The sequence below is a fragment of the Acanthochromis polyacanthus genome, chromosome 21 (assembly GCF_021347895.1).
Source record: "Acanthochromis polyacanthus isolate Apoly-LR-REF ecotype Palm Island chromosome 21, KAUST_Apoly_ChrSc, whole genome shotgun sequence".
NCBI classification, from domain to species: Eukaryota; Metazoa; Chordata; class Actinopteri; family Pomacentridae; genus Acanthochromis; species Acanthochromis polyacanthus.
This window is the reverse complement of record NC_067133.1, coordinates 3235300-3258346: the sequence shown is the minus strand read 5'-3', so window position 1 is coordinate 3258346 and position 23047 is coordinate 3235300. Positions and strand designations below refer to the sequence as shown.

The 23047-nt window shown below is 38.9% G+C and overlaps 1 protein-coding gene across 1 annotated transcript; it reads left to right on the top strand.

The window, feature by feature from the left end:
* The first annotated feature begins 270 nt into the window (after positions 1-270).
* rtbdn (retbindin) lies at positions 271-19315 on the top strand. The gene is made up of 6 exons (XM_022190664.2): positions 271-571; positions 1505-1660; positions 3154-3253; positions 4251-4379; positions 8032-8128; positions 17899-19315. Exons 2-6 carry the CDS (start codon positions 1507-1509, stop codon positions 18253-18255), a joined length of 837 nt encoding a protein of 278 aa, XP_022046356.2. The 5' UTR covers positions 271-571; positions 1505-1506; the 3' UTR covers positions 18256-19315.
* Positions 19316-23047: the final 3732 nt, after the last annotated feature.

The window sequence follows — 23047 nt, the reverse complement described above, 5'->3', positions numbered from 1 at the left end:
TCAATTTATATGGAGAAATGCGATTTTTTTTGTCAGTGTTTCCACGCACAGCATGACTTGGATTGAAGGAAAGCTGTCAACAAGGAGGATTTGGTAAACATCCTATTGGGAGATTAACAAGGAGGGAGTCTTTTCTGTGTGTGTGTGTGTGTGTGTGTGTGAGTGTGTGTGTGTGTGTGTGTGTGTGTGTGTGTGTGTGTGAGTGTGTGTGTGTGCGCGCGCGCGCGCGCGTGCGTGCGTGCGTGCGTGCAAGAGAGGGAGGGAGGCAGAGTGAGAGAGGACTTCCCAGCATGGGGCAGAGGGAGGGGGTGAGTCGCTTGGTGGAAGGGACTGAAATGTCCTTCACATAAACCGGTGACAAAGTGGCGAGCGGTGGCCCCAGGCAGCAGAGATCACAGGCAGCACACGGAGACAAGAGCAGGAGGACCGGAGAGCACCGAGCACCGAGCACAACAGCCCGCCGGAGCCACAGCAAACACACGCCGGGGAGACGCGGAGAGAAAAATACGCACCAGCAGGGACGCAACAGAGGAAACTAATCCGGACGGAGCAGCTTTAACCCCACAGACAGGTAGAAAGAAGCAGATTCGACAGGGTTTAATCTTTAAATGAAATGCAGAAATGTGAAATACCTCCTATATTATCCTAAAAATCTACACATTTAACAGATTTAAAATGCAGATCTCCCCTACAGCAGATGCGTAAAAATATGACTTAGATAAACTCACTAATAACTGGCTTTTAAATGTTTAACTTCCAGCTTTTAAAATGCCAATTATCTTGTAAATTGCCTATATTTATATACAACTGTAAATTAGTCAGTGTTGTTTTCTAGTGTCTTGTGCGCCATGGATACAGTTTGGTGATTCCATGCGTAAAAATGAAAAAAAAAAAAAAAATCGGTTTCTGGTGATCATTTGATTGATAAATATTGTTGTGAAACTATAAATTCATTGTGTGTAGCCTACAATATTTTATTGTATACAAATTATTGGTCAAAACATGTAAATTAATGTGCAAATCTTCATATTTTCAACCCCTTTAAAGAAGCAAAAAACTGTTTAGGTCTATTCTAGGTCCCTATTGTGTAAAATCAGGGTCACACCGGAGTTGTTCGGGGCCACTCGGCCACGTCCAGCACAGATTTGTTTAATTCGTGTTATGTAGGCTACACACCGGCCAGCCGCTTGTCAGATTAAACGACTACGCATGTCATCCATCTGAGCGCGCCGCCTCAGTCGCAGCTAATTAGGCTCAACCTGTCTACTGGGTCACCACACGCAGAGCTGGACAGAGCTGGATGTCTCACTCAGCCTGCAGAGAACCCACGGCATCCCATAATGATCGACTCTAGGAGGCATGAAAGCAGCTTTGATCGGGTTTGAATTTTTTTTTTTTTGAGAGGTCATTAATATTCATCCTCTTCATTGTCTCATTATCTCTTCCAGGTTTCATTTCCTCTGCCTCTGTCCAGTGTGCTGAACTTTTCTGTTTTTGTCCTCAGAGATGGGCGTCTCCTCTCCACCTCTCATTTGCCTTTACGTGGCGGCTGCGCTGATTGGTGGAACCCGCTCAGAGGGGGTGTGTCTTCAAGACAACAAGCACAAGGCCACGCCCAGTCCAGAGCCGCACCTGACGGAGTGTGGGCTGTACGCAGACAGTGAGTGACTGCACTGTAAAAAAAAATGAAACAAAACAGTTATTCATGGTTTTTATTTGCGATATTAGGAACAATTTCACAGTGTTTGTTAAATTGGAGTTGGTAACTGGCAAAATTACAAAGAAAAACGTATGATAGTATAAAGAAAAAACACATAAAAGAGGCTACTTTTCATGCTAATAACTTCAGCAACAAAAAATCTGTAAAAAAAATAATAATAAAAATAACTAGCGTGAAGAACAAGGTTGCATATTGGGGTCTTTTCTTGTAAAGAATTCTGTGCATGCATGTAATGCACGTGAAAAATGTACTATCATATGAAAAACATATGATAGTATAGAGTAAAATCACAGAAAAGGGGTTAATGCACATGTGAATAACTTCAGCAAGAAAAAATTAGAATAAATAAACCAAATAGAATAATGAAAAAACAACAGTTTTTAACCATAAAAAGGCCAAAATTGTAAATAATGTCCCAAAAAAATTATATTTTTTTGAACAGTAATGATGTCTTTCGCAACATGAAACCTTAAAATTTCACTATTTCTGCTGTATTTTACCGTTATTTTTGCAACAAAACACCAAGTCAAATTGCTCATATGTGTAGGCCTTCTTAGCAATAAATCATTCTGATTCTGATTTAAATTAGAGGGGAAACACATTTTTATTTTACATGTATTTGCATATTGGATTTAAAAATTTTATTTTTTAAGAATTATGTTGTAGATTTTTCTTTTTTGTTTGATTACGGATAACATCTTGTAAAATTACATTTAAGAGGTTTTATTTTATATGTAAACCTCAAAAGAAAAACTGGCCCAAACTGTAAATACTGTCCAAATAAAAAAAGCATTTTTCTATTTTACAGTATCTTAATTATTTAAAAAATAGTACATTTGCATATATTTGCCCTACTTGAAAGAAAACTTGTGTATATTAAGGATTCAAAAATAGTAAACTTTTTCAAATGACTTTATGGATTTTCCTTGTTTTACAGCTAATATTTAGGAAATTCACATTTAAAAAGTGTTCATTTACATGTTCATTGTAAAATAAAAGTAATAATAACAATAAATCTTAAAAGAACAACAAATAGAAACTGTACAAAATGTCCATATCAAAAATCCATATTTTTACAAAGAGTAATTCTTTTTTTTGGATGTGTGATCATAAAATTACACTGTTTTACTATATTTAGCTTAACTAAAAATCTAATAATTTTTCAGATATTTTCCATCATTATCAGCCTCTTTGCAAGTTTTGATCATTACGTTATTCTACTGTTTTTAACATGTTATGTCCTGCGCTACTGTCAGATTTTTACTGCTGTTTTACAGAGTAGTTAGTTCATTAATTAGTACTTAATTTTTTCCACAGTGTGTCTTAAAATACTATGTGTTTCATAGTCTAAAGAAAACCTGTGATGAAAATATCCCACTAAATGTGATGACAGACGGCCGGCTGAAGTATTTTCTGGTCTTTGCTGATGACAGATAGCTGCTGCACAGAAGAACACATCCAGGCCATCTCGTATGTTCCCTCTGCCAGCAGCAAGAATGAACCCTGGGACAAGTGTGGGCGTCTGAGCCCTGAGTAAGTCTCACCCATCCACCTTTCATTCTGCTTCACAAACTCAGACAGAAGTATCACTCTGCAGTTCATCTCAGCTCTGTGGAGCTTTACAGTCCAGTTTAATGTTTTCTCTTAATGGTTGCTTTGTTGGTTCGCTATTCCTTATATCAGCAATATTTTCAATTGCATCAAGCTGCTGCTTATCAGGGAAAAAGATCTTTAAAAGCAACTGCCTGCCCACAAGGGTCTAGCCTAGAGGTGGCTACGGCTACTGCAGATTTAAGTGTGGTTACCCCACACGATCAGCAGTGAAGCAGAAGGGAAGAGGACTACAGATACACACTCATAAAACTGGAGGTACATCGAGTAACTAGTGATTTTCAGGCAGAACTTTTTTGCTGAACCATTTCTCTATTCTGTAGAAATGCAAAGATTGCACAATATTATTTGAAAAACATGCGCAGACATATAAAAATGCATCTTTTTTTAATGCAAATAAAGACTCTGTAGATGTTTTTATCAGTGAACGTGTGTACGGTTTATAGGTTTAGCTGTGGATTTAGTTAAAGCTCTTGTAAAGACTCTTAAAGACTGTAGGGATGAAACCTACTTCGAAGATCTCTGTAAACAAACTGCTGAACGATGTAAGACTGACCCAGAACGTGCAGCCAAAACAAAGAAACTGAAGGCTGGATGGACACAGTGTGATGTCTCAGCTGGGTGGACGTCCTGAGCCGAACACGGAAACATTTGACTCAAGTGTCTAACATCCAATCCAGATTTGTAATCAGTTGAAGGCTACATAAATGAACTGTCATATACTTCTACATGGTAGTCTTGGGGTTTTTTCGGCGGGTTTTTTCGGAAGTGCCAACAAAGTTTCGTGGCAGAAATGCAATGACAATAAATATCTTTGAATATTTATTTTCATGACCTACCTTGTGAGCTCATGTTCTGAGTCAGGGTCAGTGAGAGTTTAACTGAGCATCACGTTAGCTGCCTCCCTCTGTTTCCTCAGGTGTGAAGGCTTCCTGAAGCGTGTGTCCTGTTTTTACCGCTGCTCCCCCGATGCTGCTCGCTGGCCTCATCCTCACCGCCACTCCTACATCCAGGCCGTGCCGCTGTGCCACAGCTTCTGTCGTGATTGGTGAGGCTGCCAGACACACTGCCAAGAAAAGCTAAATCAAAATCAGTGTCCGTCCCTCCGCACACATTAGGCTGTCGAGGGAGAGATTACTATCTTGTGTTACAGCAACATGCCGTGTGCAGACAAAGTGTCCCATAAACAAAGACTGGATGACACAAGGAAGAACAAGGTTGCATATATGGGGGTGTTTTCTTGTAAAGAATTCTGCACATACATGTAATATTTCCCATGCTGAGTGCAAAGACATCCAGGCTGAAACAGGATCCTCTGAGTCTGGCCTCAGCAGCTCTGGGCTGAACAATAAGGGAAATGTTGAGTTTAGTGATAAGTAGGATAAATTCAGAGGTCACAGAGTAAGTTAGAGTCGACTTCATAAGCTACAGAATTTGCCATCATCTTATTTTGATCAAATATCGGTGACAACAATAGCACAAATACCAGAAAAATATGAATTTCTTCGACACTAATTGCAGTGGCTGATGATTTATTTTCATTATTTTGAAGAAAAAAGTTTCCATTTAGCTTCAGTGTAATTGTAGCCCAACCCAGCATGCTATGCTTCTGTATTAATTTACTGTTGTCGCATTAATTTGTAATGGCATTTGTATTGTGATATGGCTACATTTCATGATGCAATGTTCAAAACATGATGTCAACGCAGAAAACAGAGATTTTTAACTGTCTGAGGCCAAACCTTTGTGCTTGTGTCCATAAAAAACTATGAAAATTGCCTCATGAACTCTCTTTAAACGCAAGGTGCATGAATTTATATAATAGTATAGTGTGCATATTTGAAACGATAGTGGAAAAATAGACTTTTTTTGCTTTCTTGCCAAGAATTTGATGAGAAAATAATTTCTCCTGATATCTAAATCCTGCCCTGTTAGTGCTCAGCTCTGTCTCCTTCAGTATCACAGCAAACTCACATTCAAATCCAGAAAATGCTTCAGATTCTGTCTCATGCTGAATGTAGAATGTCGCCTTCATTTCTTTGACGTTATCACACAGCAGCAGGATTCAAACTGTCTCTAAATAGGAGTAGCAGCAGTGATAACTTTATGAATTATTGTCATCTTCTGATGTGTCATTGTGATGCTTCGTACAGGGTGACCCAAAAGTTTGGAAACAAATGAAAAGTCTATAATCCAAATAATATAATGTTATTTCAATAAATCAGTACCACAGATATATTCAGAAGAGTAACAGATTAGTGTAAAACAAACATATTTCGACATGTTCTGATACAAAGTTGTGAACGTTTCCACCACCTGGTTACACTGGTATCTTCTGGAATGTATCTTCATTCATGCTTATGAAGGTTCCTCAAACTGGCCAGTAAATGTTGCCTCATAGTACTTTTGGATGTTTAAAATAATTAAAACTGTCAGATACTTTACCATCAAGAGTTTTGAAATCTGACACTGATGGCCTGCATTTTGAAGTTATGGGAGCTTATGGCTCTATTAATTTTCTTCCGAGTTATTGCACTCAGCAAATACTATGCTTTTAAGTTATTTTATTATGCTATAACAAAAACAGGTAAAGTAAGAGTGAATTCATGCACCCCCAACTCAAATAGACACTGCAGTTAAACTTTGTTTCCAAACTTTTGGGTCACCCTGTAGCTTTATTAACATAAATGTTTATTCTAAAAGCAATCAGCTAAGCTCAGGCAATTGTTTATTTTTAGCAAATGAACAAATGTAATTTCCCCTGGAGAATCGACATCATTTTTCCTACTAAATCAAGTGGACTATTACAGGGAATTTACATTTTTTCCTGATTGGATGCAATAATATTTGCACCAGTGGCATTTCTGCAAGCTAGAACAAGTGTAATCATTGAAATAAATAAATAAAAAAACATAGGGCAACAGAAAGTCAGCCAAAAACTGAAAGTACAGTGAGCCTATAAGTTATTAAACAGCCTGTAGTTGGGTCACTGCAGAAATATGTGTATTTTATTTATGCAGGAATGTCAGCATTTCCCAAATCATCAATTAAATCCAAATGCAATTCTATCTGTTTAAAAGATAGAAAATTAAAATAGTGTTCTTCAACTGCAGTGTGTCTAGGAAGAGGCCTGTGTGTTTTCGGCTGTTGTGTTTTTATCCTCTGAGATTTTAGAGAGCTTCATGAAGGTTCCTTTTCTTAAGTTAAAATGTTGCTTCATCCAAATTACTGAAAAAACAAAGTAAGTACCAGACTAAAATAATCTAAAAAAAAGGTAATTAAGTTATAAATACAATATTTATACATTAGATCTATCAAGGTATTTAGATTAGATTTCATTTGGGACATCTGACTCACACATTTGACCAACAAATGAACTGAATGTAGTGAATTAGTTTAAAAATTGCATATAGAAAAACTAAACTGCAGCACCCCTTTACTGTAAAGAAATCCTATAAAGTTCGACCACAGGTTTCCTAAGCTTCGTGGTGTGTTCGATGTCTGACTCTCTGTAACTCCCAGCTAACCTTGAATTTCCCTTTCCCTCTATCTATCTATCTATCTATCTATCTATCTATCTATCTATCTATCTATCTATCTATCTATCTATCTATCTATCTATCTATCTATCTATCTATCTATTACGCCCTTAATTCTGTGTATCTTCAGGCCGTTATACAATTCAACAACTGAGTTATATTAAAGAAAAATCACCTCCGTACTGTTGTCATGAAGAAATTAGCTATAGAGTCCATATCTATTTTTGTACCAAGATGTAAAAATGTTTGTTTCTGCTGTAAAGTTGAATATTTCAACATGAAGGTCTATGGGGATTGACTCACTTTTGTAGTCAGCCTCAAGTGGACATTCCAGGAACTGCAGTATTTTGCACTTCATTTTTCATCCCCTGGGTGTTGACACTCATTCTTATGAGAATGACGTCTTTGTGTGCAGTTGCCAATGGAACTACTTTCATTTTAAGCACTACTTTCTCTGTTTCTAGGTTGAAAAAAATATGAAATGTGGAGAAAGAGCAAAATGCAGTCAGATTCTAGACAAACTAGGAATAAAACTTTGGGATTTGTTTCTTGAAGGCCTTTCTGTCCATGCAGTATGACCCCTAACCTCTCAATAGAACTACTTCCTACTGCCTACAGTTAAGTCTATGACCCTGACCTTATTGAACAAGGGCTCCCTTTTCTCAAAAACCCCAGTTTAACCCCTGCCACTACCATATTTGCGCAGTTTACATGAAGTTATCGCCAGCAGCCTGGCACAAAGATTGGAAACAGCTTGGCTGACTTTGTTCAAATGAAACAAAATCCACCTACCAGCACCTCTAAAGCTCAAGCTATACAAAAAATATGAAGTGTAAAAACAACACCTTATGGAGTCATGTTGCACGCAAAAATCTCATAATGTCACACAACCCTGTTCATTGTTGCACAGTTTTTAATGTAGATAAGGCGTGCAAGATTTAACATGTTGATTAATGAGCTTAGCAGGTCTATTTTCAGTCAGAATGCTAAGCTAAGCTAACCAATTGTAGCTTCATACAGACATATTGGCAAGAGACAAATTAAGCTTATTTCCTGAAAGAGAGAAACATTCAGATGAGGAGAACTTATCCAAATACTAGAATAGAAGTTAGATGTTTTGCTGTGTCACATTTTTTTTTAAAAATATTCACGTTTCTTCAGGTTCGACGCCTGCAGGATGGACTTGACATGTGCTCGTAACTGGGCCAGAGACCCAAGAGGACAGAACTGCACCGGAACCTGTGTTCAGTATCAGCAGGTAGGTTGTCCATTTATGATTGCTGTTTCTTTGTTACAGATTTTTTGAATCAGCAGAAATCTAAATTGTTTACTGTGTTAATAATATATAGATTTCAGAGTCAGCGTGTCAGTTGTTGTTTTCTCAGACTGAAACATCTCAACAGTTTTTACAAATTGTAATAGAAACCGGTACTGATATTTACTCCCTCCTCCGGATGAATTTTAAACTTTGACAAACCTCTAACTTTTTATCCACCAGCTCAAATATTTACGTCTCTGTACCAGCCAGAAGTATTATGTTTTCAGGTGGTCCGTCCCAGTCTTGTGAATGCAATATCTGAAGAGCGCCTGGAGGGAATTTCATTTATATCTGACACAAACTTCCAATTGGACTTGAGGATGAACTGACTAGATTTTGGTAATAACAGTAACAAAATTTCCCACACATGTCTAAAAGGCTAAAATGATCCAGTGGTGACAGTTTTAATCCAAAAGGGTAAAGGTCTTCTTCTTGGGGACATCATAATGTTCTGCAAAATAAGTCTTCAACACCGTAACTCACAGAATAGCAGACTGCAACCATATTTCACATTTGGTGGGATACTGAGTTCAAATCTTAGGTGCTCACATTGAATACTGATTGAAGATGTGCAAGAAGCATTTTTTTTTTTTTTTTAGAATTTGTAGCCTTTTTGCATGACTACAACTTCATGCTACGTCCAAATCCAGCTTTACTGACAAACATAAACAGAACTTAATGTATTAAATTGCTTCTTTACTACATACATTTTATGAATGGTCAGACTTTAATGTAAACTTGACTGTTTGGCAGATGCATAAAGTACAACTGCAAGGTGGAAATTCTTGTTATTGTGCCCAGTATGCTGGTTTATGAGCTAAATATCCTCAAAATTTAAGCTAATGAGCTGCAGCTGTGCTCTGTATTTAATGCTTATGAGCAAATGAGTATGCTAATACGCTAAACTGACAGTGAATATGAGAAACACACTGGCTAAATATTCACTTTCTTGCGCCGTCACTGTGAGCATATTGCCATAGCAGTGACACCATCTGGTTGTCTTGTTACCCAATTATAACTTCCTGTATCCTCCCTTGAACCGAGGGACAAAAGTATCTTTCAGTTTTATTTTTTTTGTGATTTCCTGCCTTTTTGGAGCTAAAGCAACTTTTATATTTTAGACTTTACAACATGCTCACTATAGCGGACAACAGAACGAATTTCCTGACTCTTTGAAATCAAGAAAACAAGAATGTCAGTCCTTTTTTATAATGAAAAGTTAAGGAACTAAATTAAATAACAATAGTGTACATTTTAAAAGGTTGCATAAAACTTAGTTATTTACAACTATTTATTTATTATCTTAGTTATTTTACATAGAAAATACATTCAACATGTTAAACAGATAGGAACCCTGACAACTGAATTTCCCTTCGAGGATGAATAAAGTGATTCTATTCTATTCTATTCTATTATCCCACAAACAAGTGCATTTTGGGGCCGAAATTTAAATGTAAACAAAGAACTAGCCAGCTAGTTAGCTATTAGCTAACCCCATTAAATCGTTCTCATGTCCATAACAGCTGACATTCATAAAGGGGCTATTGTTTTTTCTGACAGAAACTTGAACTGAACTCTGACCCGATTTATAAATCCTGATATGTTCATAAACAAGAAAATCCGATTTAACTTTTCCCTTTTCCTGGCAGGCGCATTTTGCTGCAGTCTCCAAAGTTCCCCTCATCCCATCCAATCAAATGAGATATCATTGGAAAGGCCGGGATGTCCTCTACTGAGCACATTAGGATTTAGTAGGGTAGCTCAAATGAATCAAAAGACAGAGATCAAAAGCAAATGTCCAGTACAGAGGGCATAAATGAACGGGCCTGGTCTCAAGAGGACATAATGGTTAGAATATAAGCAGCTGCAGAGCCTAGAACCTTTTCTAAGGTTTTCTGGCCAGTAGAGGAGGCGTCAGGGGTTTGAATCCCCCTCTGCTGACCTCAGAGCTGGTCATCCGAGGTGCATGTTGTGGGTAGAAGGTCAGAAACGGTGTCACGGTGTGCCGGCGGTGGAGAGAGAGAGTGTGGCCAAGCGAAGGGTTAATAGCGCAGGGCAGCACTGTGGGCTGAAGCGTGAAAAGGTCCGGCCCTGCTTCAGTGGGCAGAGGCCAGCTGGGTGATTTAAAAAGGAGCAGAGTGACGGAAGGAGAGCGCTGGTGTGCAGCTGTGGCCGGCAGCTAACTAACTCTCACACATCACACACCGTGACATTCTATCTATGTATCTATCAATCTAACAGACTCGGCCTTTCTTTCATTCTCCCCATTTTTGCTTCCCTTCTTCCCTTTATCTGTTTTCCTCATACGCACACACAAGGAGAAAGAAACAGACCGACAAATGGGCACACAACGCAGACATCAGACCCATTAAGGCTGTCTGGTGGACGCGAGATGATTACTGGAAATTACAGATTTGTAGTAAGAGGGGGAAACGCATAAAGAGAATATCCTTTAAGTGTGTCTATATGGCCGTGTGTCTCTGCTATTGTGTATTTTTGTGCTTGCATCAGCCCATTTTCATGTGGGGCGCCACTAATGGTGCAAAATGGGCTCCAATAAATGCGAGTAGCTCTCCAAACAGAGTGTTTTAAACAGCCACTGAATACAAAGAAATGAGTCACCGCATTCCACACATGCAACAAATCACCCTTTTTTTAGAGAGAGAGAAAGAGGCCGCAAACAAGTGCCTGCCTCTCGCTTTTTTTGGAGGTCACGGCGCCGACACTTTTGTTTTCCCATCAGCCTGAAGAGATGGGAGATTTCACAGTGGGCCACTTCATGGTCTGAGCTCATAGCGCTTCAGTTCACCTCAGAGGTGCCGCACTGGAAAGAAAAAAAACTGCAAACATGCACAGACTTTCTGGCATCGCAGCAGCTCCGTCTCACCTGATGTAAGTATATGTGTGCTACTGTAGAATGCACAAATACAGCCAGGATTTGTAAATGCTGACTGCAGTCGATGCCAATTTGCATAGAAACCAGCGAATACATTTAAAGGCACGCACATACATCCTCTGCATGCAAAAATCCCTCTGGCACTCTCTGTCTCTCTCTCTCTCTCTCTTTGTGCTCATTGGTAAGATTATTTGCCAGCCAAGGTCTGATTTATCTCAGCATTAGACACTCATTCTGCTCCTGATTTTGTGGGAATGAGGTTACGTCTGTGCCGGACGCTGGCACAAAACATATCTAGTGCAGCATCTGTGCATCAAATGTAATAAATTAAGGGAACAAGGGCAAAATGCTGTAGGAACATTTTGAATTTCACAGCCACTGATTGAATACTTCAAGGTCAGCAGCTATAAGTAAAGAAGCAGCAACGAATTTGTGTTTAGTAAGGACTCGGGAATAAATTATAACATAAGTGCTTATATAATAAAAGGCATATAGGATGTTTCTCGGTCCTCGGAAGAGTAAAAGGGACCAAAAAGCTTGTACAACGGCTTTGCTTTTCACTTTTCTATGTGGTTCATGTGCTAGAAATGCTACAAATTGCAGCCCACATTCACATTAGTTACCTTGTACATTTGTGACCTTGAAAAAGTTTGAAAGATTTTTATTTAAAAGCCTGCATACCACAGATGTAGGCATTTTTTCTGGTGTGTTTAAAAGCTTTGTCCTGATCGTAGAGTACTGCCTCTAAAAGGTAAGAGCCATTACTTCAGCTGACTTTCCTCATTCTGTTCAGAAAAAGTTGAAAACACAGAGAAAATTGGCTTCTGATTTCTTGAACTTATAAATAGTTCACCATAGTTACGCTTCCACTGTGTGTACAGAAAAACGCAACTCTTAACTAACGCTTAAGCCTTAATCAGGTGAATGAGTTGTAATAATTGCGGAGCTCATCTATTATCTTAATATCACCTGAATCTGTTAGGTCTCTAATTTGGACAGTGAAACTTTCCAAAATGCCTCCCAAATTTCGCCAGACACATAGGCTCTGTGTGAGTCAGCATTTCTGTGACACCTCTTGCCTCTCAAGAAATATGGAGGAACATTTTGCTATCTTTCAACACACCCAATTGGTATAATATGGCAGACTGTTGATATTATATCTTCTAAAAATGTCAGTAAATTTGCATAAAACACAGACTTATCCAGCACAAATGGTCCAGACAAAACAGACCTTGAAGGGGGGTCGTTTCTAAATCACAAAATGTTCTCAAGTAATATTAGCACCAAGCAAATAGGACTTTAAAGAGCCCATATTAGGATTTTCTTTTTGATAACTTTTTGTGCATGTAAAAGGTCTGAAACTTTACAAAAGCTAAAGGAGTTATTCTGCTTCACAGAAAAAACTCCATCCTATCCTGCCTGAGACACCTCGTTAGAAGTCTTGGCTTTTCTTTGTGTACTTATTGACATCATCACGCAACAAATTTGCATAATACGAATCCAGCAGTTACTTCCTGAAACAAACTGCTTCAGCACAATCCACCATTATTAGACGCTGCTGTTAAAGTAATACATCTCTGCCTGCATTCGTAGATCTTATATTACGGTACATGACCACTGTTACATCATTGTTGTTGGGCAAACAAAACAGACAGGAGACAGGAGCCAAAATGAAGCGTCAGACTGATTGTCAGAAAAGATGCTTCAGCTGTATTAGAAAAATAACGTGATTTTTGAACATTTAAGCATGGAAACATATTCTACTACACCCCCAAAATAAAATCAAAAACCTTTAAATGCGCGTGTCATGGGCTCTTTAAAGGTTGTTTGTAACTTCTTCCTTAACTGCACACATTTAAATGAAAAGACAGGACAAAAAAAGCTCTTTCAGCTTCTTTTCTAACAGATTTTGAAGGTCAGATGGATGTGACGCTAGTTCTCAAAACTTTATTCCAGCATCTCTATACTTTATCATCATTTTAAAGGCATACACATATCTAATTTATGACTCCAGCAATAGAGCGATAGACCTTGTTTTGTTTTCCCAACCCTAATTTTTGTTCCTCGGCTACAGTAATTGAGTATACTACGTTGTTTCTCCCTAAGCTCATTCTACGTTCTTCTATGTATATAAATTTGTCCTGACTAGTGTTTCATTCATTTAAATATTTGTGATTTAAAGTGCCATCTTTCAAGTGATCAATTTCACAAATTAAATCTTTTAAAACTACTTTTTGTAGTCAATGATATAGTTTATATTTGAGGATTTCAAATAGCATAACATTCTAACTTCCCCTTTCCTAATCCTGATCTTGAGCCCACGCTAAAAAAAAATCATTGCAATAAACAATTAACGTGACAATTAATTCTGTTTTCTTTGCACACTACAATGTTTGTTTGTTCTCGGACAGAGAAGGGCAGAATTAAATAAGATTAGGATGGAAAGGACAGGCTGGAGCCCCGGGAAATTTCTGTATCTCACTTATTCGATCACACCATGTCGTCTAAAGCCACTTGTGCTTGTACTGAATTAGCTCTGGCAGCAAACCATGTCTGCCTGAGGAAGGACAGAAATGTTTGTGTGTCTGTGGGTGTGGGTGTGTGACCGCTGTGTGTTGTGGGGTCGCTGCGATAAGACCTAAGTGTCAGGCTGAGAGTCGATGTAGTTGAGAGAAATAGCCGTCATCCTCTTTGTCCTTCGAACGCGGTAAATATATTACGGCTTTCTTCTTCTCTGAGCACCCTGTGTGACTCAGTCTTAATCCCCCAACAGACAGGAGGATGAAAGGAAGCAGACGTTGGGGTGGGGATGGGGATGGGGTGGGATGCAGCTACAGAGGGACAGTAAGAGAGATGTGCAAACAGCGAGTGCAGCAATAAGCAAGAGCAGGGAAAAAAATGCAACGGGGGAGATAAAGTGGAAGTTAGGTAGCAGACAGAATGAGCTATAGAAGAAGACGGTAACTTGGCAGCACATCTTAATGGCTGCTTATGGGACGGTCATTAGAGGGAGAATGGGAGCTTAAGCACAGAATGGCACAGTGTGTGTGTGTGTGTGTGTGTGTGTGTGTGTGTGTCGCTGAAACTTTGCTAATTTGCTTCCTATGTGTGTACAGAATTTACAGTTAAACAGCTTAGAAATGTTGAATTGAGATTTGTTTTCCTTGCTGCATCCCCCTTTAATCCGCATACGTGTCTTATTAGAGAGGAGCACAATTTTTCATGCTCCAGAAACCATACAGCTAATGTCAGCAGTAATTGGAGTTTTTTCCCTCAAAGTGTAACTTTATGGAGACGGAGGAGCGCTGTAATGAATTTTTCCCGCAGCAACACAAAAAGCTGCTCGGAGTGACCTTTCGGATTAGTTCAGATCTATTCTGCAAAGCGTGTCAGAAGTGTAAAGATGGCACAAAGATGAGGTCTTGCGGATGTCAGAGTGAGCCGCTCAAGGTCGTGTCTTGCGATTTGCTCTCGAGGCCGGTGTCGTCGAGGTGAGGCGAGTGGGAGAGGCAGACAAAAGCCACTTGCCAGAGCAGCTGCCAGGTGACTGCATTCCCCTCTGACACCTGGCAGAGGTGGGCTGTTTTCAAGGCCAGTGATGCCTCTGAAAGGGCAAAGTCAATTATTTCAATGGATGCTTATGTTGCGCTGTGAGGTGCAGGGGAGCATGGTTACACGTGAAGAGGAGAAAACATTAAGCTGTGCAGGAAAAACAGCTATCCGTTTATTCGCAATCTCCAAGAAGATGGTAATTAAACAATTGGGGAAAAATGGAATTAATCGATATATGTTAAACAGCTGATGCCCTTCAGATTAGTCCACTGTGTCCCTCTTCCTACAGCTTTAGAGCTCACTTTTCAGTTCAGACTGGCCTGTAAGAGTCCTGAATATGTAGGTGGCAAATTAAAAACAAATACGCATACTTACACACGTGGACAAAATTGTTGGTACCCCTCAGTTAAAGAAGGAAAAACCCACAATTCTCACTGAAATCACTTGAAACTCACAAAAGTAACAATAAATAAAAATTTATTGAAAATTAAATAATCAAAATCAGCCATCACTTTTGAATTGTTGATTAACATAATTATTTAAAAAACAAACTAATGAAACAGGCCTGGACAAAAATGATGGTACCTCTATAAAAGATTGAAAACTATTTGACCAGAGTGACATGATTAACTCAGGTGTGTCATTTAATTGACATCACAGGTGTTTCCAAACTCATAATCAGTCAGTCTGCCTATTTAAAGGGAGACAAGTAGTCACCCTGCTGTTTGGTGAAAAGGTGTGTACCACACTGAACATGGACAACAGAAAGCGAAGGAGAGAATTGTCCCAGGACATCAGAAAAAAAATGATAGACAAACATCTTAAAGGTAAAGGCTATAAGACCATCTCTAAACAGCTTGAAGTTCCTGTGACAACAGTGGCTCATATTATTCAGAAGTTCAAGACCCACGGGACAGTAGCCAACCTCCCTGGACGTGGCCGCAAGAGGAAAATTGATGACAAATTGAAGAGACGGATCGTTGGAATTGTATCCAAAGAGCCCAGAGCAACCTCCAAAGAAATTAAAGGTGAACTCCAAGGCCAAGGTACATCAGTGTCAGATCGCACCATTCGTCGTTGTTTGAGCCAAAGTGGACTTCATGGGAGACGACCAAGGAGGACACCACTGCTGAAAAAAACTCATAAAAAAGCCAGACTGGAATTGGCAAAAATGCATGTTGACAAGCCACAAAGCTTCTGGGAGAATGTCCTTTGGACAGATGAGACCAAACTGGAGCTTTTTGGTAAGGCACATCAACTCTATGTTCATAGACTCAAAAACCAAGCATACGAAGAAAAGAACACTGTCCCTACGGTGAAACATGGAGGAGGCTCAGTAATGTTTTGGGGCTGCTTTGCTGCATCTGGCACAGGGTGTCTTGAAAGTGTGCAAGGTACGATGAAATCTGAAGACTATCAAGGCATTCTGGAGAGAAATGTGCTGCCTCGTGTCAGAAAGCTTGGTCTCAGTCGCAGGTCATGGGTCTTCCAACAGGACAACGATCCAAAACACACAGCCAAAAACACCCAAGAATGGCTGAGAGAAAAGCGTTGGACTATTCTAAAGTGGCCTTCTATGAGCCCAGATCTGAATCCCATTGAACATATGTGGAAGGAGCTGAAACATGCCATTTGGAGAAGACACCCATCAAACCTGAGACAACTGGAGCTGTTTGCTCATGAGGAGTGGGCCAAAATACCTGTTGACAGCTGCAGAACGCTCATTGACAAATACAGAAATCGTTTAATTGCAGTGATTGCCTCAAAAGGTTGTGCAACAAAATATTAAGTTATGGGTACCATCATTTTTGTCCAGCCCTATTTCATTAGTTTGTTTTTTTAAATAATTATGTTAATCAACAATTCAAAAGTGATGGCTGATTTTGATTATTTGATTTTCAATAAATTTTTATTTATTGTTACTTTTGTGAGTTTCAAGTGATTTCAGTGAGAATTGTGGGTTTTTCCTTCTTTAACTGAGGGGTACCAACAATTTTGTCCACGTGTGTATAAAGTGCTCAAAACAACAGTTTGTTGTGTGACACTTTGGCAAAACAACCTCCACATTCAAAGTGAATGTGGTGCAATTTCTATGTGAATTGTGTGCATACTCAGGTCATAGTTGCAATCTAGAGGAAATGTCCCATATTTCCCTTTTATTATTCCACTTTTTATTGTTTTATGCATATGAGGTTTTTGAAAAATGATAATTCGGGTCAAAGTTACAAGTCTTAGAATTCCCTTTTATTACTCCACCTTTTATTATCTTGTGCTTATGAGGTTTTAGAAAAATCATAATTCAGCACTATGAAAGGGACTTTAATTTAAATTCTGATCCTTTAAAAGACATTTTGCTGGTAATATTTTATTATTTTTACACTAGCTGAATTCCAAATGGAGGATTCTGAATTTTTACTTTTGCACGTTGCTACTTTTGTTAAAGGTCCAATTTACAGGATTTTGAATATAAATATACCATTAATATATATATATATAGATATACAGTGGAGAAATGGTGTCCTTAGCAGAGAATGAAGTCACACTGCCAGTCTGTATATTGCAACCACAGCTCTGTTCTATGTTTTGGCCACCGGTCGGGTTGCATGTGTAATTCCATGCGCATGTGAGCCCCACCCTTTGAAACTGTTTGTCCTTTTCTTATTTAAACAGACCAGGAGTGACCTCCCAGAACACATTGGAAAAGTTAAAGTGCAGTCCAGGGTTAAGTTGGTGCCCTGAGAACCTAAAGAACTTTAAAACAAAGTGTTATATGGACAGTTTCACCCAATTTATAAGTACTTTTTTTTCATTGCACCTCTAGATGAAAGCTTGTACTGCTATTTTGACTTTTGAAGCAATAAGATAAAGACAGTACAGACATGAGTAGAAAGATGGGTCAGGTGAAAATAACCTAACTGGAATTTACAACAACTTGTAAATGCAATAAAATATACACTGCCTGTCCGAAAACAATCGCCAGTTAGATTTAACTAAGCAAATAGGTAAGAGCCTTCCAATGGATGATTACTGCAGTGATGAATACGTTTCATCTGCGAAAACTTATTGAACCCTGGCTGATGCAGTGAGGAGCTTCTCATTTCTTGAACAACCATGTTGGAAGACATGTTATGCTCAAGTGTGCACTTTTAATTTTCAACATATCTGGTTGTAAATGAAAGGAAGACAGAAAGTGTGATCAACATGCTCATTTGTTTAGGCCTGAGATGCCGATTTGACTTAAATACTGTATGTGTGCCTGCAGATGTACCAGCATGGCAGAGATCTCTGTGAGAGTCTGTGGGGCGACGCCTTCATGACGGTGGAGGATGAGCCAGAAGAGGTGGGAGAGGCCGGAGAGATCGGATCTGAGGGGGATGGGAGTCGCCCCTGCGGCTGCCTGACCCTCAGTCCCTCGGACAAGGATGTGATCGCCGCCCTGAGGGCCCAGCAGGACGACCCCGAGGAGCTGGACACCACCAAGACCGGCCTGCCTCAGTACCGCGCTCCCTGCCAGACCAAGCTGCCCGTGCAGACCGTGAGCGGCAGGAAGGGGAACTCTGTGCTGCGTAAACGCTCGGTGGAGGTGGAAGATGTGGAGGGGAGTGGGAGCGGTTTGTAGATGATGATAGATGGAAATATATTTAGAGATAACTGTCTAGATCCTTATATATAAACAAGAAACAAATCCATCCCTTGAAACGGAGTCGTAACCTTGCTCCTTTAACTAAACTTACCACCCAAACCTAAGCTCTCATTATCATCAATTATCACAATTCAGATATAATTGCTATAAATTTTGAATATGTGTTGTAAGAGGCACTGAAAGGCTTTCAGTAAACATCTGCTCAGTTATTTTTGATCGAATGGTGTTAAAGAAATTAATGACGCAACAACTGAAAGGCAACAACTTCTATTCTGCAAGGGCTCCTACTTCAGTAATAAATCTATTGATATTATCTCATAATGGCTGCACAAATGTCTCCTCGTCAGCTATCAAGGTGTTATTTTTTTACCAGGTATTTACTTCTATAGCTCAGCAAACACACTCAGCATTATAATATGAGGTGAGCAAGGTCTTGCACATGCTAAAGGCCCTACAGTATTAGCACTTCTGCATGAATCATCCTTAACCTTAAGATTGCTTTTCATGACAGTATTGAAAACAAAAATGTACCTGCACCAGTACTCCACCACCCTGCCACTCATTTCAAACCATCTAGCCGACTTTAATCCATGCGTTAGTCCCTTGTTAAATGCAGATGTTGTGCTACTGTGCAGTCTACTTGTCATGATAGAAGAGAAGGTAAAGCAGAGTAAACGTAATAATGAATGTAACTTAGATTTTCTTACAGAGACTACCGGTCTGATCAGAAGGGATCTGGTATGATATTGACAATGGAGAGGTGTTCTTAATACCTGAGGTGAGGTTTAATATTCAGAAACTAAGTCCACAGAGGCAGCATTCGTACCAGATGAGGTCGCTCTGGTAGTTTGATCACCAATGTACTGTGGGTGTTTCTTTTATAATCATGTATTTCTAGAGTGAAACACTGTTAGGTGTAAATGTTTTGTAAAAAAAAAAAAGCAAAAAGGAAAAGTGATGTATGGTGAGCTTTCTGAAATGAGTGTTTCTGTGCTTTTCTTTACATTATCATTAAAGACAACATTTCTAAATGTCACCTTGAGCCCCGTTCCATTCAATTAATTTTCATGTTTAAAGCACCGACTGACAACTTAATCATCTCGAGGCACTTCACACAGTAAGGTCAGAACCGTACAATATTATGTTGTAGAGAGAAGCGCACTTTTATCTGTAACTCCTGAAAACAATTAAAGATTATTTATGATACTAGTTATACTTATTTATTTGGAGGGACAATGAAAGGACAATAAGTCACAATAGAGGGACAATAAATCCCAATAAAGGACAATAGGTCACAATAAAAGGACATTACAAAAAGTACAGCAAGACAACACAACAGTGAAATGACAATGACACATAGGGCAACAATAAACAGACAAAAGGTCAGAATAACATGCAGATATTTACTTAAAAATCAGCCATTTTCAGCTAGAATAGTCATTTAGCACATTAACAATGTCTAGACTGTATTCCTGATTAATTTAATGTTACCATCATTGAAAAAAAACAGATTTTCTTTCCAAAAAAAATACATTTCTAAGTGACCCTAAACTTTTGAACAGTAGTGTACATTTACTAGCCACATTATTAAGTACGCATGTGGACTCTAATGCAATACAACACAGCTGTTCTGCAATAAATTCTGCCTCTGTGACGTTTCTACATTTTCGGTTTTTGTTGATGTTGTGAAAGAAGCGATGATTCGGCTTTTTGTTTATTCCTGAGGTCACAGTGGGTGACGGTGGTGTACTGGACTGCATTACAATTTAATGTGGTCCTTTTGTTTTGTTTATCCCATTAAAATACATGAGGGGAGCTAAATATTAGGAGAACTTTTTAATGCTCACCAACACGACCCACTATGAACTCAGTAATAACCATAAAGATGAATCATCACGTTTTTGGCAACATCAACAAATCTGAGTACAGACGAGCTTCATAAAAGTCAAAGTTATGGCAGATCTGTTGTTGCTGCGTTGCATTTCACGTGGTGTATCAAATAACTTGAAGGATGTGTGTATGTGTCTATTTGTGTTTCTTATTATGATGCATTTTTTAGTCTAATCGCAATCTTTGTTTCGTAGTTTGCTTGTCTTCATAGTCACGAATACTCCTTTAAGGTGCAGGTTTGTGCATGGTGGAAAATTAATAGCGGCAACATTTTTAGAGAGACTTCTATGCTTGATTTAATAATGAAAAATATGTTTTTTAAGTTATGAGCCATTAACAAAAATGATTTTGCCATTGCCAGATTCTATAAAATTCTCCTCAAATACTATTTTGTTGGCTTAGACCAGTAGAGTTTTTAAATTTAATCAAGATTTATTGTCGAACCTTTGATTTATTAACATCTGTAACTGTAGAAAACTAAGCTTTTTAATCTAAAAACTCATGGAAATGACAAAACTCCTTTGTTAATATTAAACTAACATTTATGCTTTGACTTCTTAAGACTTACCACAAAGAGCATCACCATAAGTACTTTGCTATTAGTTTACAAATGCATAGAACTGCATTATTAAACAGAAACACATCCACAGAACTCTAATGCGAGAGGATTTTTTTATCAAAACTACAGAATAAGTATCTAAAAATATCACATTTACTGCATTGTTTCCTCTTTATTTGTACCATTTGAAGTGTTGCATGCATATTAACACCATAATGTAATAGGTTGTAAATGATATGAGATCCTTTATGTACAAACACTACTGTCCAAAAGCTTGGGGTCACTTAGAAGTGTCCTTATTTTTTGAAAAAAATCATTTTTTTTCTATAAGGATGACATTAAATTAATCAGAAATCCAGTGTAGACATTGTTACTGTGGTAAATGACTGTTCTAGATGGAAATTTTAATGGAATATCTCCATAGGGGTACAGAGGAACATTTCCATCAACCATCACTCCTGTGTTCTAATGCTACATTGTATTAGCTAATGCTGTTGAAAGGCTCACTGATGATTAGAAAACCCTTGTGCGATCATGTTAGCACATGAATAAAAGTGTGAGTTTTCATGGAAAACAAGAAATTGCCTGAGTGACCCGAAACTTTTGAACTGTAGTATAAGATACAAACTATATATCAATATAGAGTATACATACTAATGAATTAAAGTGCTAAAAAGACGAGCAAAATGAGGCTTTCAACACTAAATTAGTCGTTAGTTGAGGCTTATAATTGGTCTGTAAAGTCATTAATTCAGCTTTTGAACTTGTTAGAATTATGTTCTATTAGCTGAGGGTGCTGAAATATTTCATGAATTTGTTTTGGAATGTAAGCCACAAAAAAAGATTTATGCATTTTGACGTTATCAGAGAATGTGGATTCTTCAGACTTGTTGCCTTGTGCAAAAATAGCAGAACTCCTACTGAGCAGTGATGTACAGCGCCTCTGTATGTATCGGAAACCTCACAGTTCTGCAAATAGAAACGACGCAGCTCAGATAAGCTTATTCATCTGTGTTCTCTGTGTTTGCCACACCGCTAATGGCTGCACTGGAATTTAACCCTCTTGTGTATCACCAATTACATTTCCATGGCTCCATTTTTAATGAGTTTAAGGGAAAAGGCTACTTTAGCATGATAATGAGGCATTTTGGCATTCTCCTTGTTCTGATCTCTTTAAATCAAACCCAGTAACAGCATATATCACCCCAGGATTGCTCACAAACATTTGACTGCAGTGACTGGAAAACATGGCCTCCACCTCTCATTACGGCTCCTACTGTCTATGCAATGTCTTCACACCACTGTCAGCCACCAATTTACTGATACACCGTGACAAGTGTGTTTACCCTCGTCTCCAGACGGCTGTCATTCAGGCTCACGCTTTTGCGGCCGTCGCTTTGAGGGAAGAACCCAAATGCTCTCATATTTAAAGCAGTCTCAGGACGATTTATTTTAAGTCTGATTTTATCGTACAGGCCCACATTTGAAAAGCCTTTCGGGCTTGGCAGGACTTAAATCTATCCAGTGATTCAGCTTTGCAGCTCTGCATCATGTGAAGCAACCGTTCATAAATCACGACCCCTGAAATTAACCGACAGAGCGTCATCACAACGTTGCGAAAAATCTCATTTTAAAAGACTAATTTGCAGATTTCCACACACAAATCATCTCTGTGGAACAGCGTGTGCCCTCTGCAGGTGAAAACACAGGCGACACAAACTGTGCATCACGCTGATAATGCCACACACCACTTGACATTTGTCTGTTAAGGGCAGACAATGAGACACAATGTGTGTGTAGCTGCTGCTCCTCACTCGTCTGTAGTGAACTGGGGCTTCTTGATGATGCTAGCTAATAACATGCCCTCTGTGAAAGTCATTATCATCAGAATAAATGACAGAGCAGAACAGAGAGGGTCATAAATGAGTCTGACTCCACACACACACACACACACACACACACACACACACACACACACACACACACACACACACACACACACACTCGCAGACATGGCTTCAGTGATAACACAAACTGTAACACAGATGAGACAAGGTTATCTTTTTCATTTCTTTATGCAAAGCCACAATCTGACCTTCAACGGCCACAGAGGAGGAGCACAGATTTTCTTTTTCTCTCCTTGACTTCCTTATTCACTCACTCACTTACTTATTCTCTCGCAAACACACACACTCAGTACAGATGAGTGACTAACAGTGCATCTGTGTGTGTCTGTCGGGTTTCATTCCTGCTTTTTTAATCTGTGCAATGCCCTCACATCAAAGAGGAAATATTCTGCGGGACAATGCACTTGATATA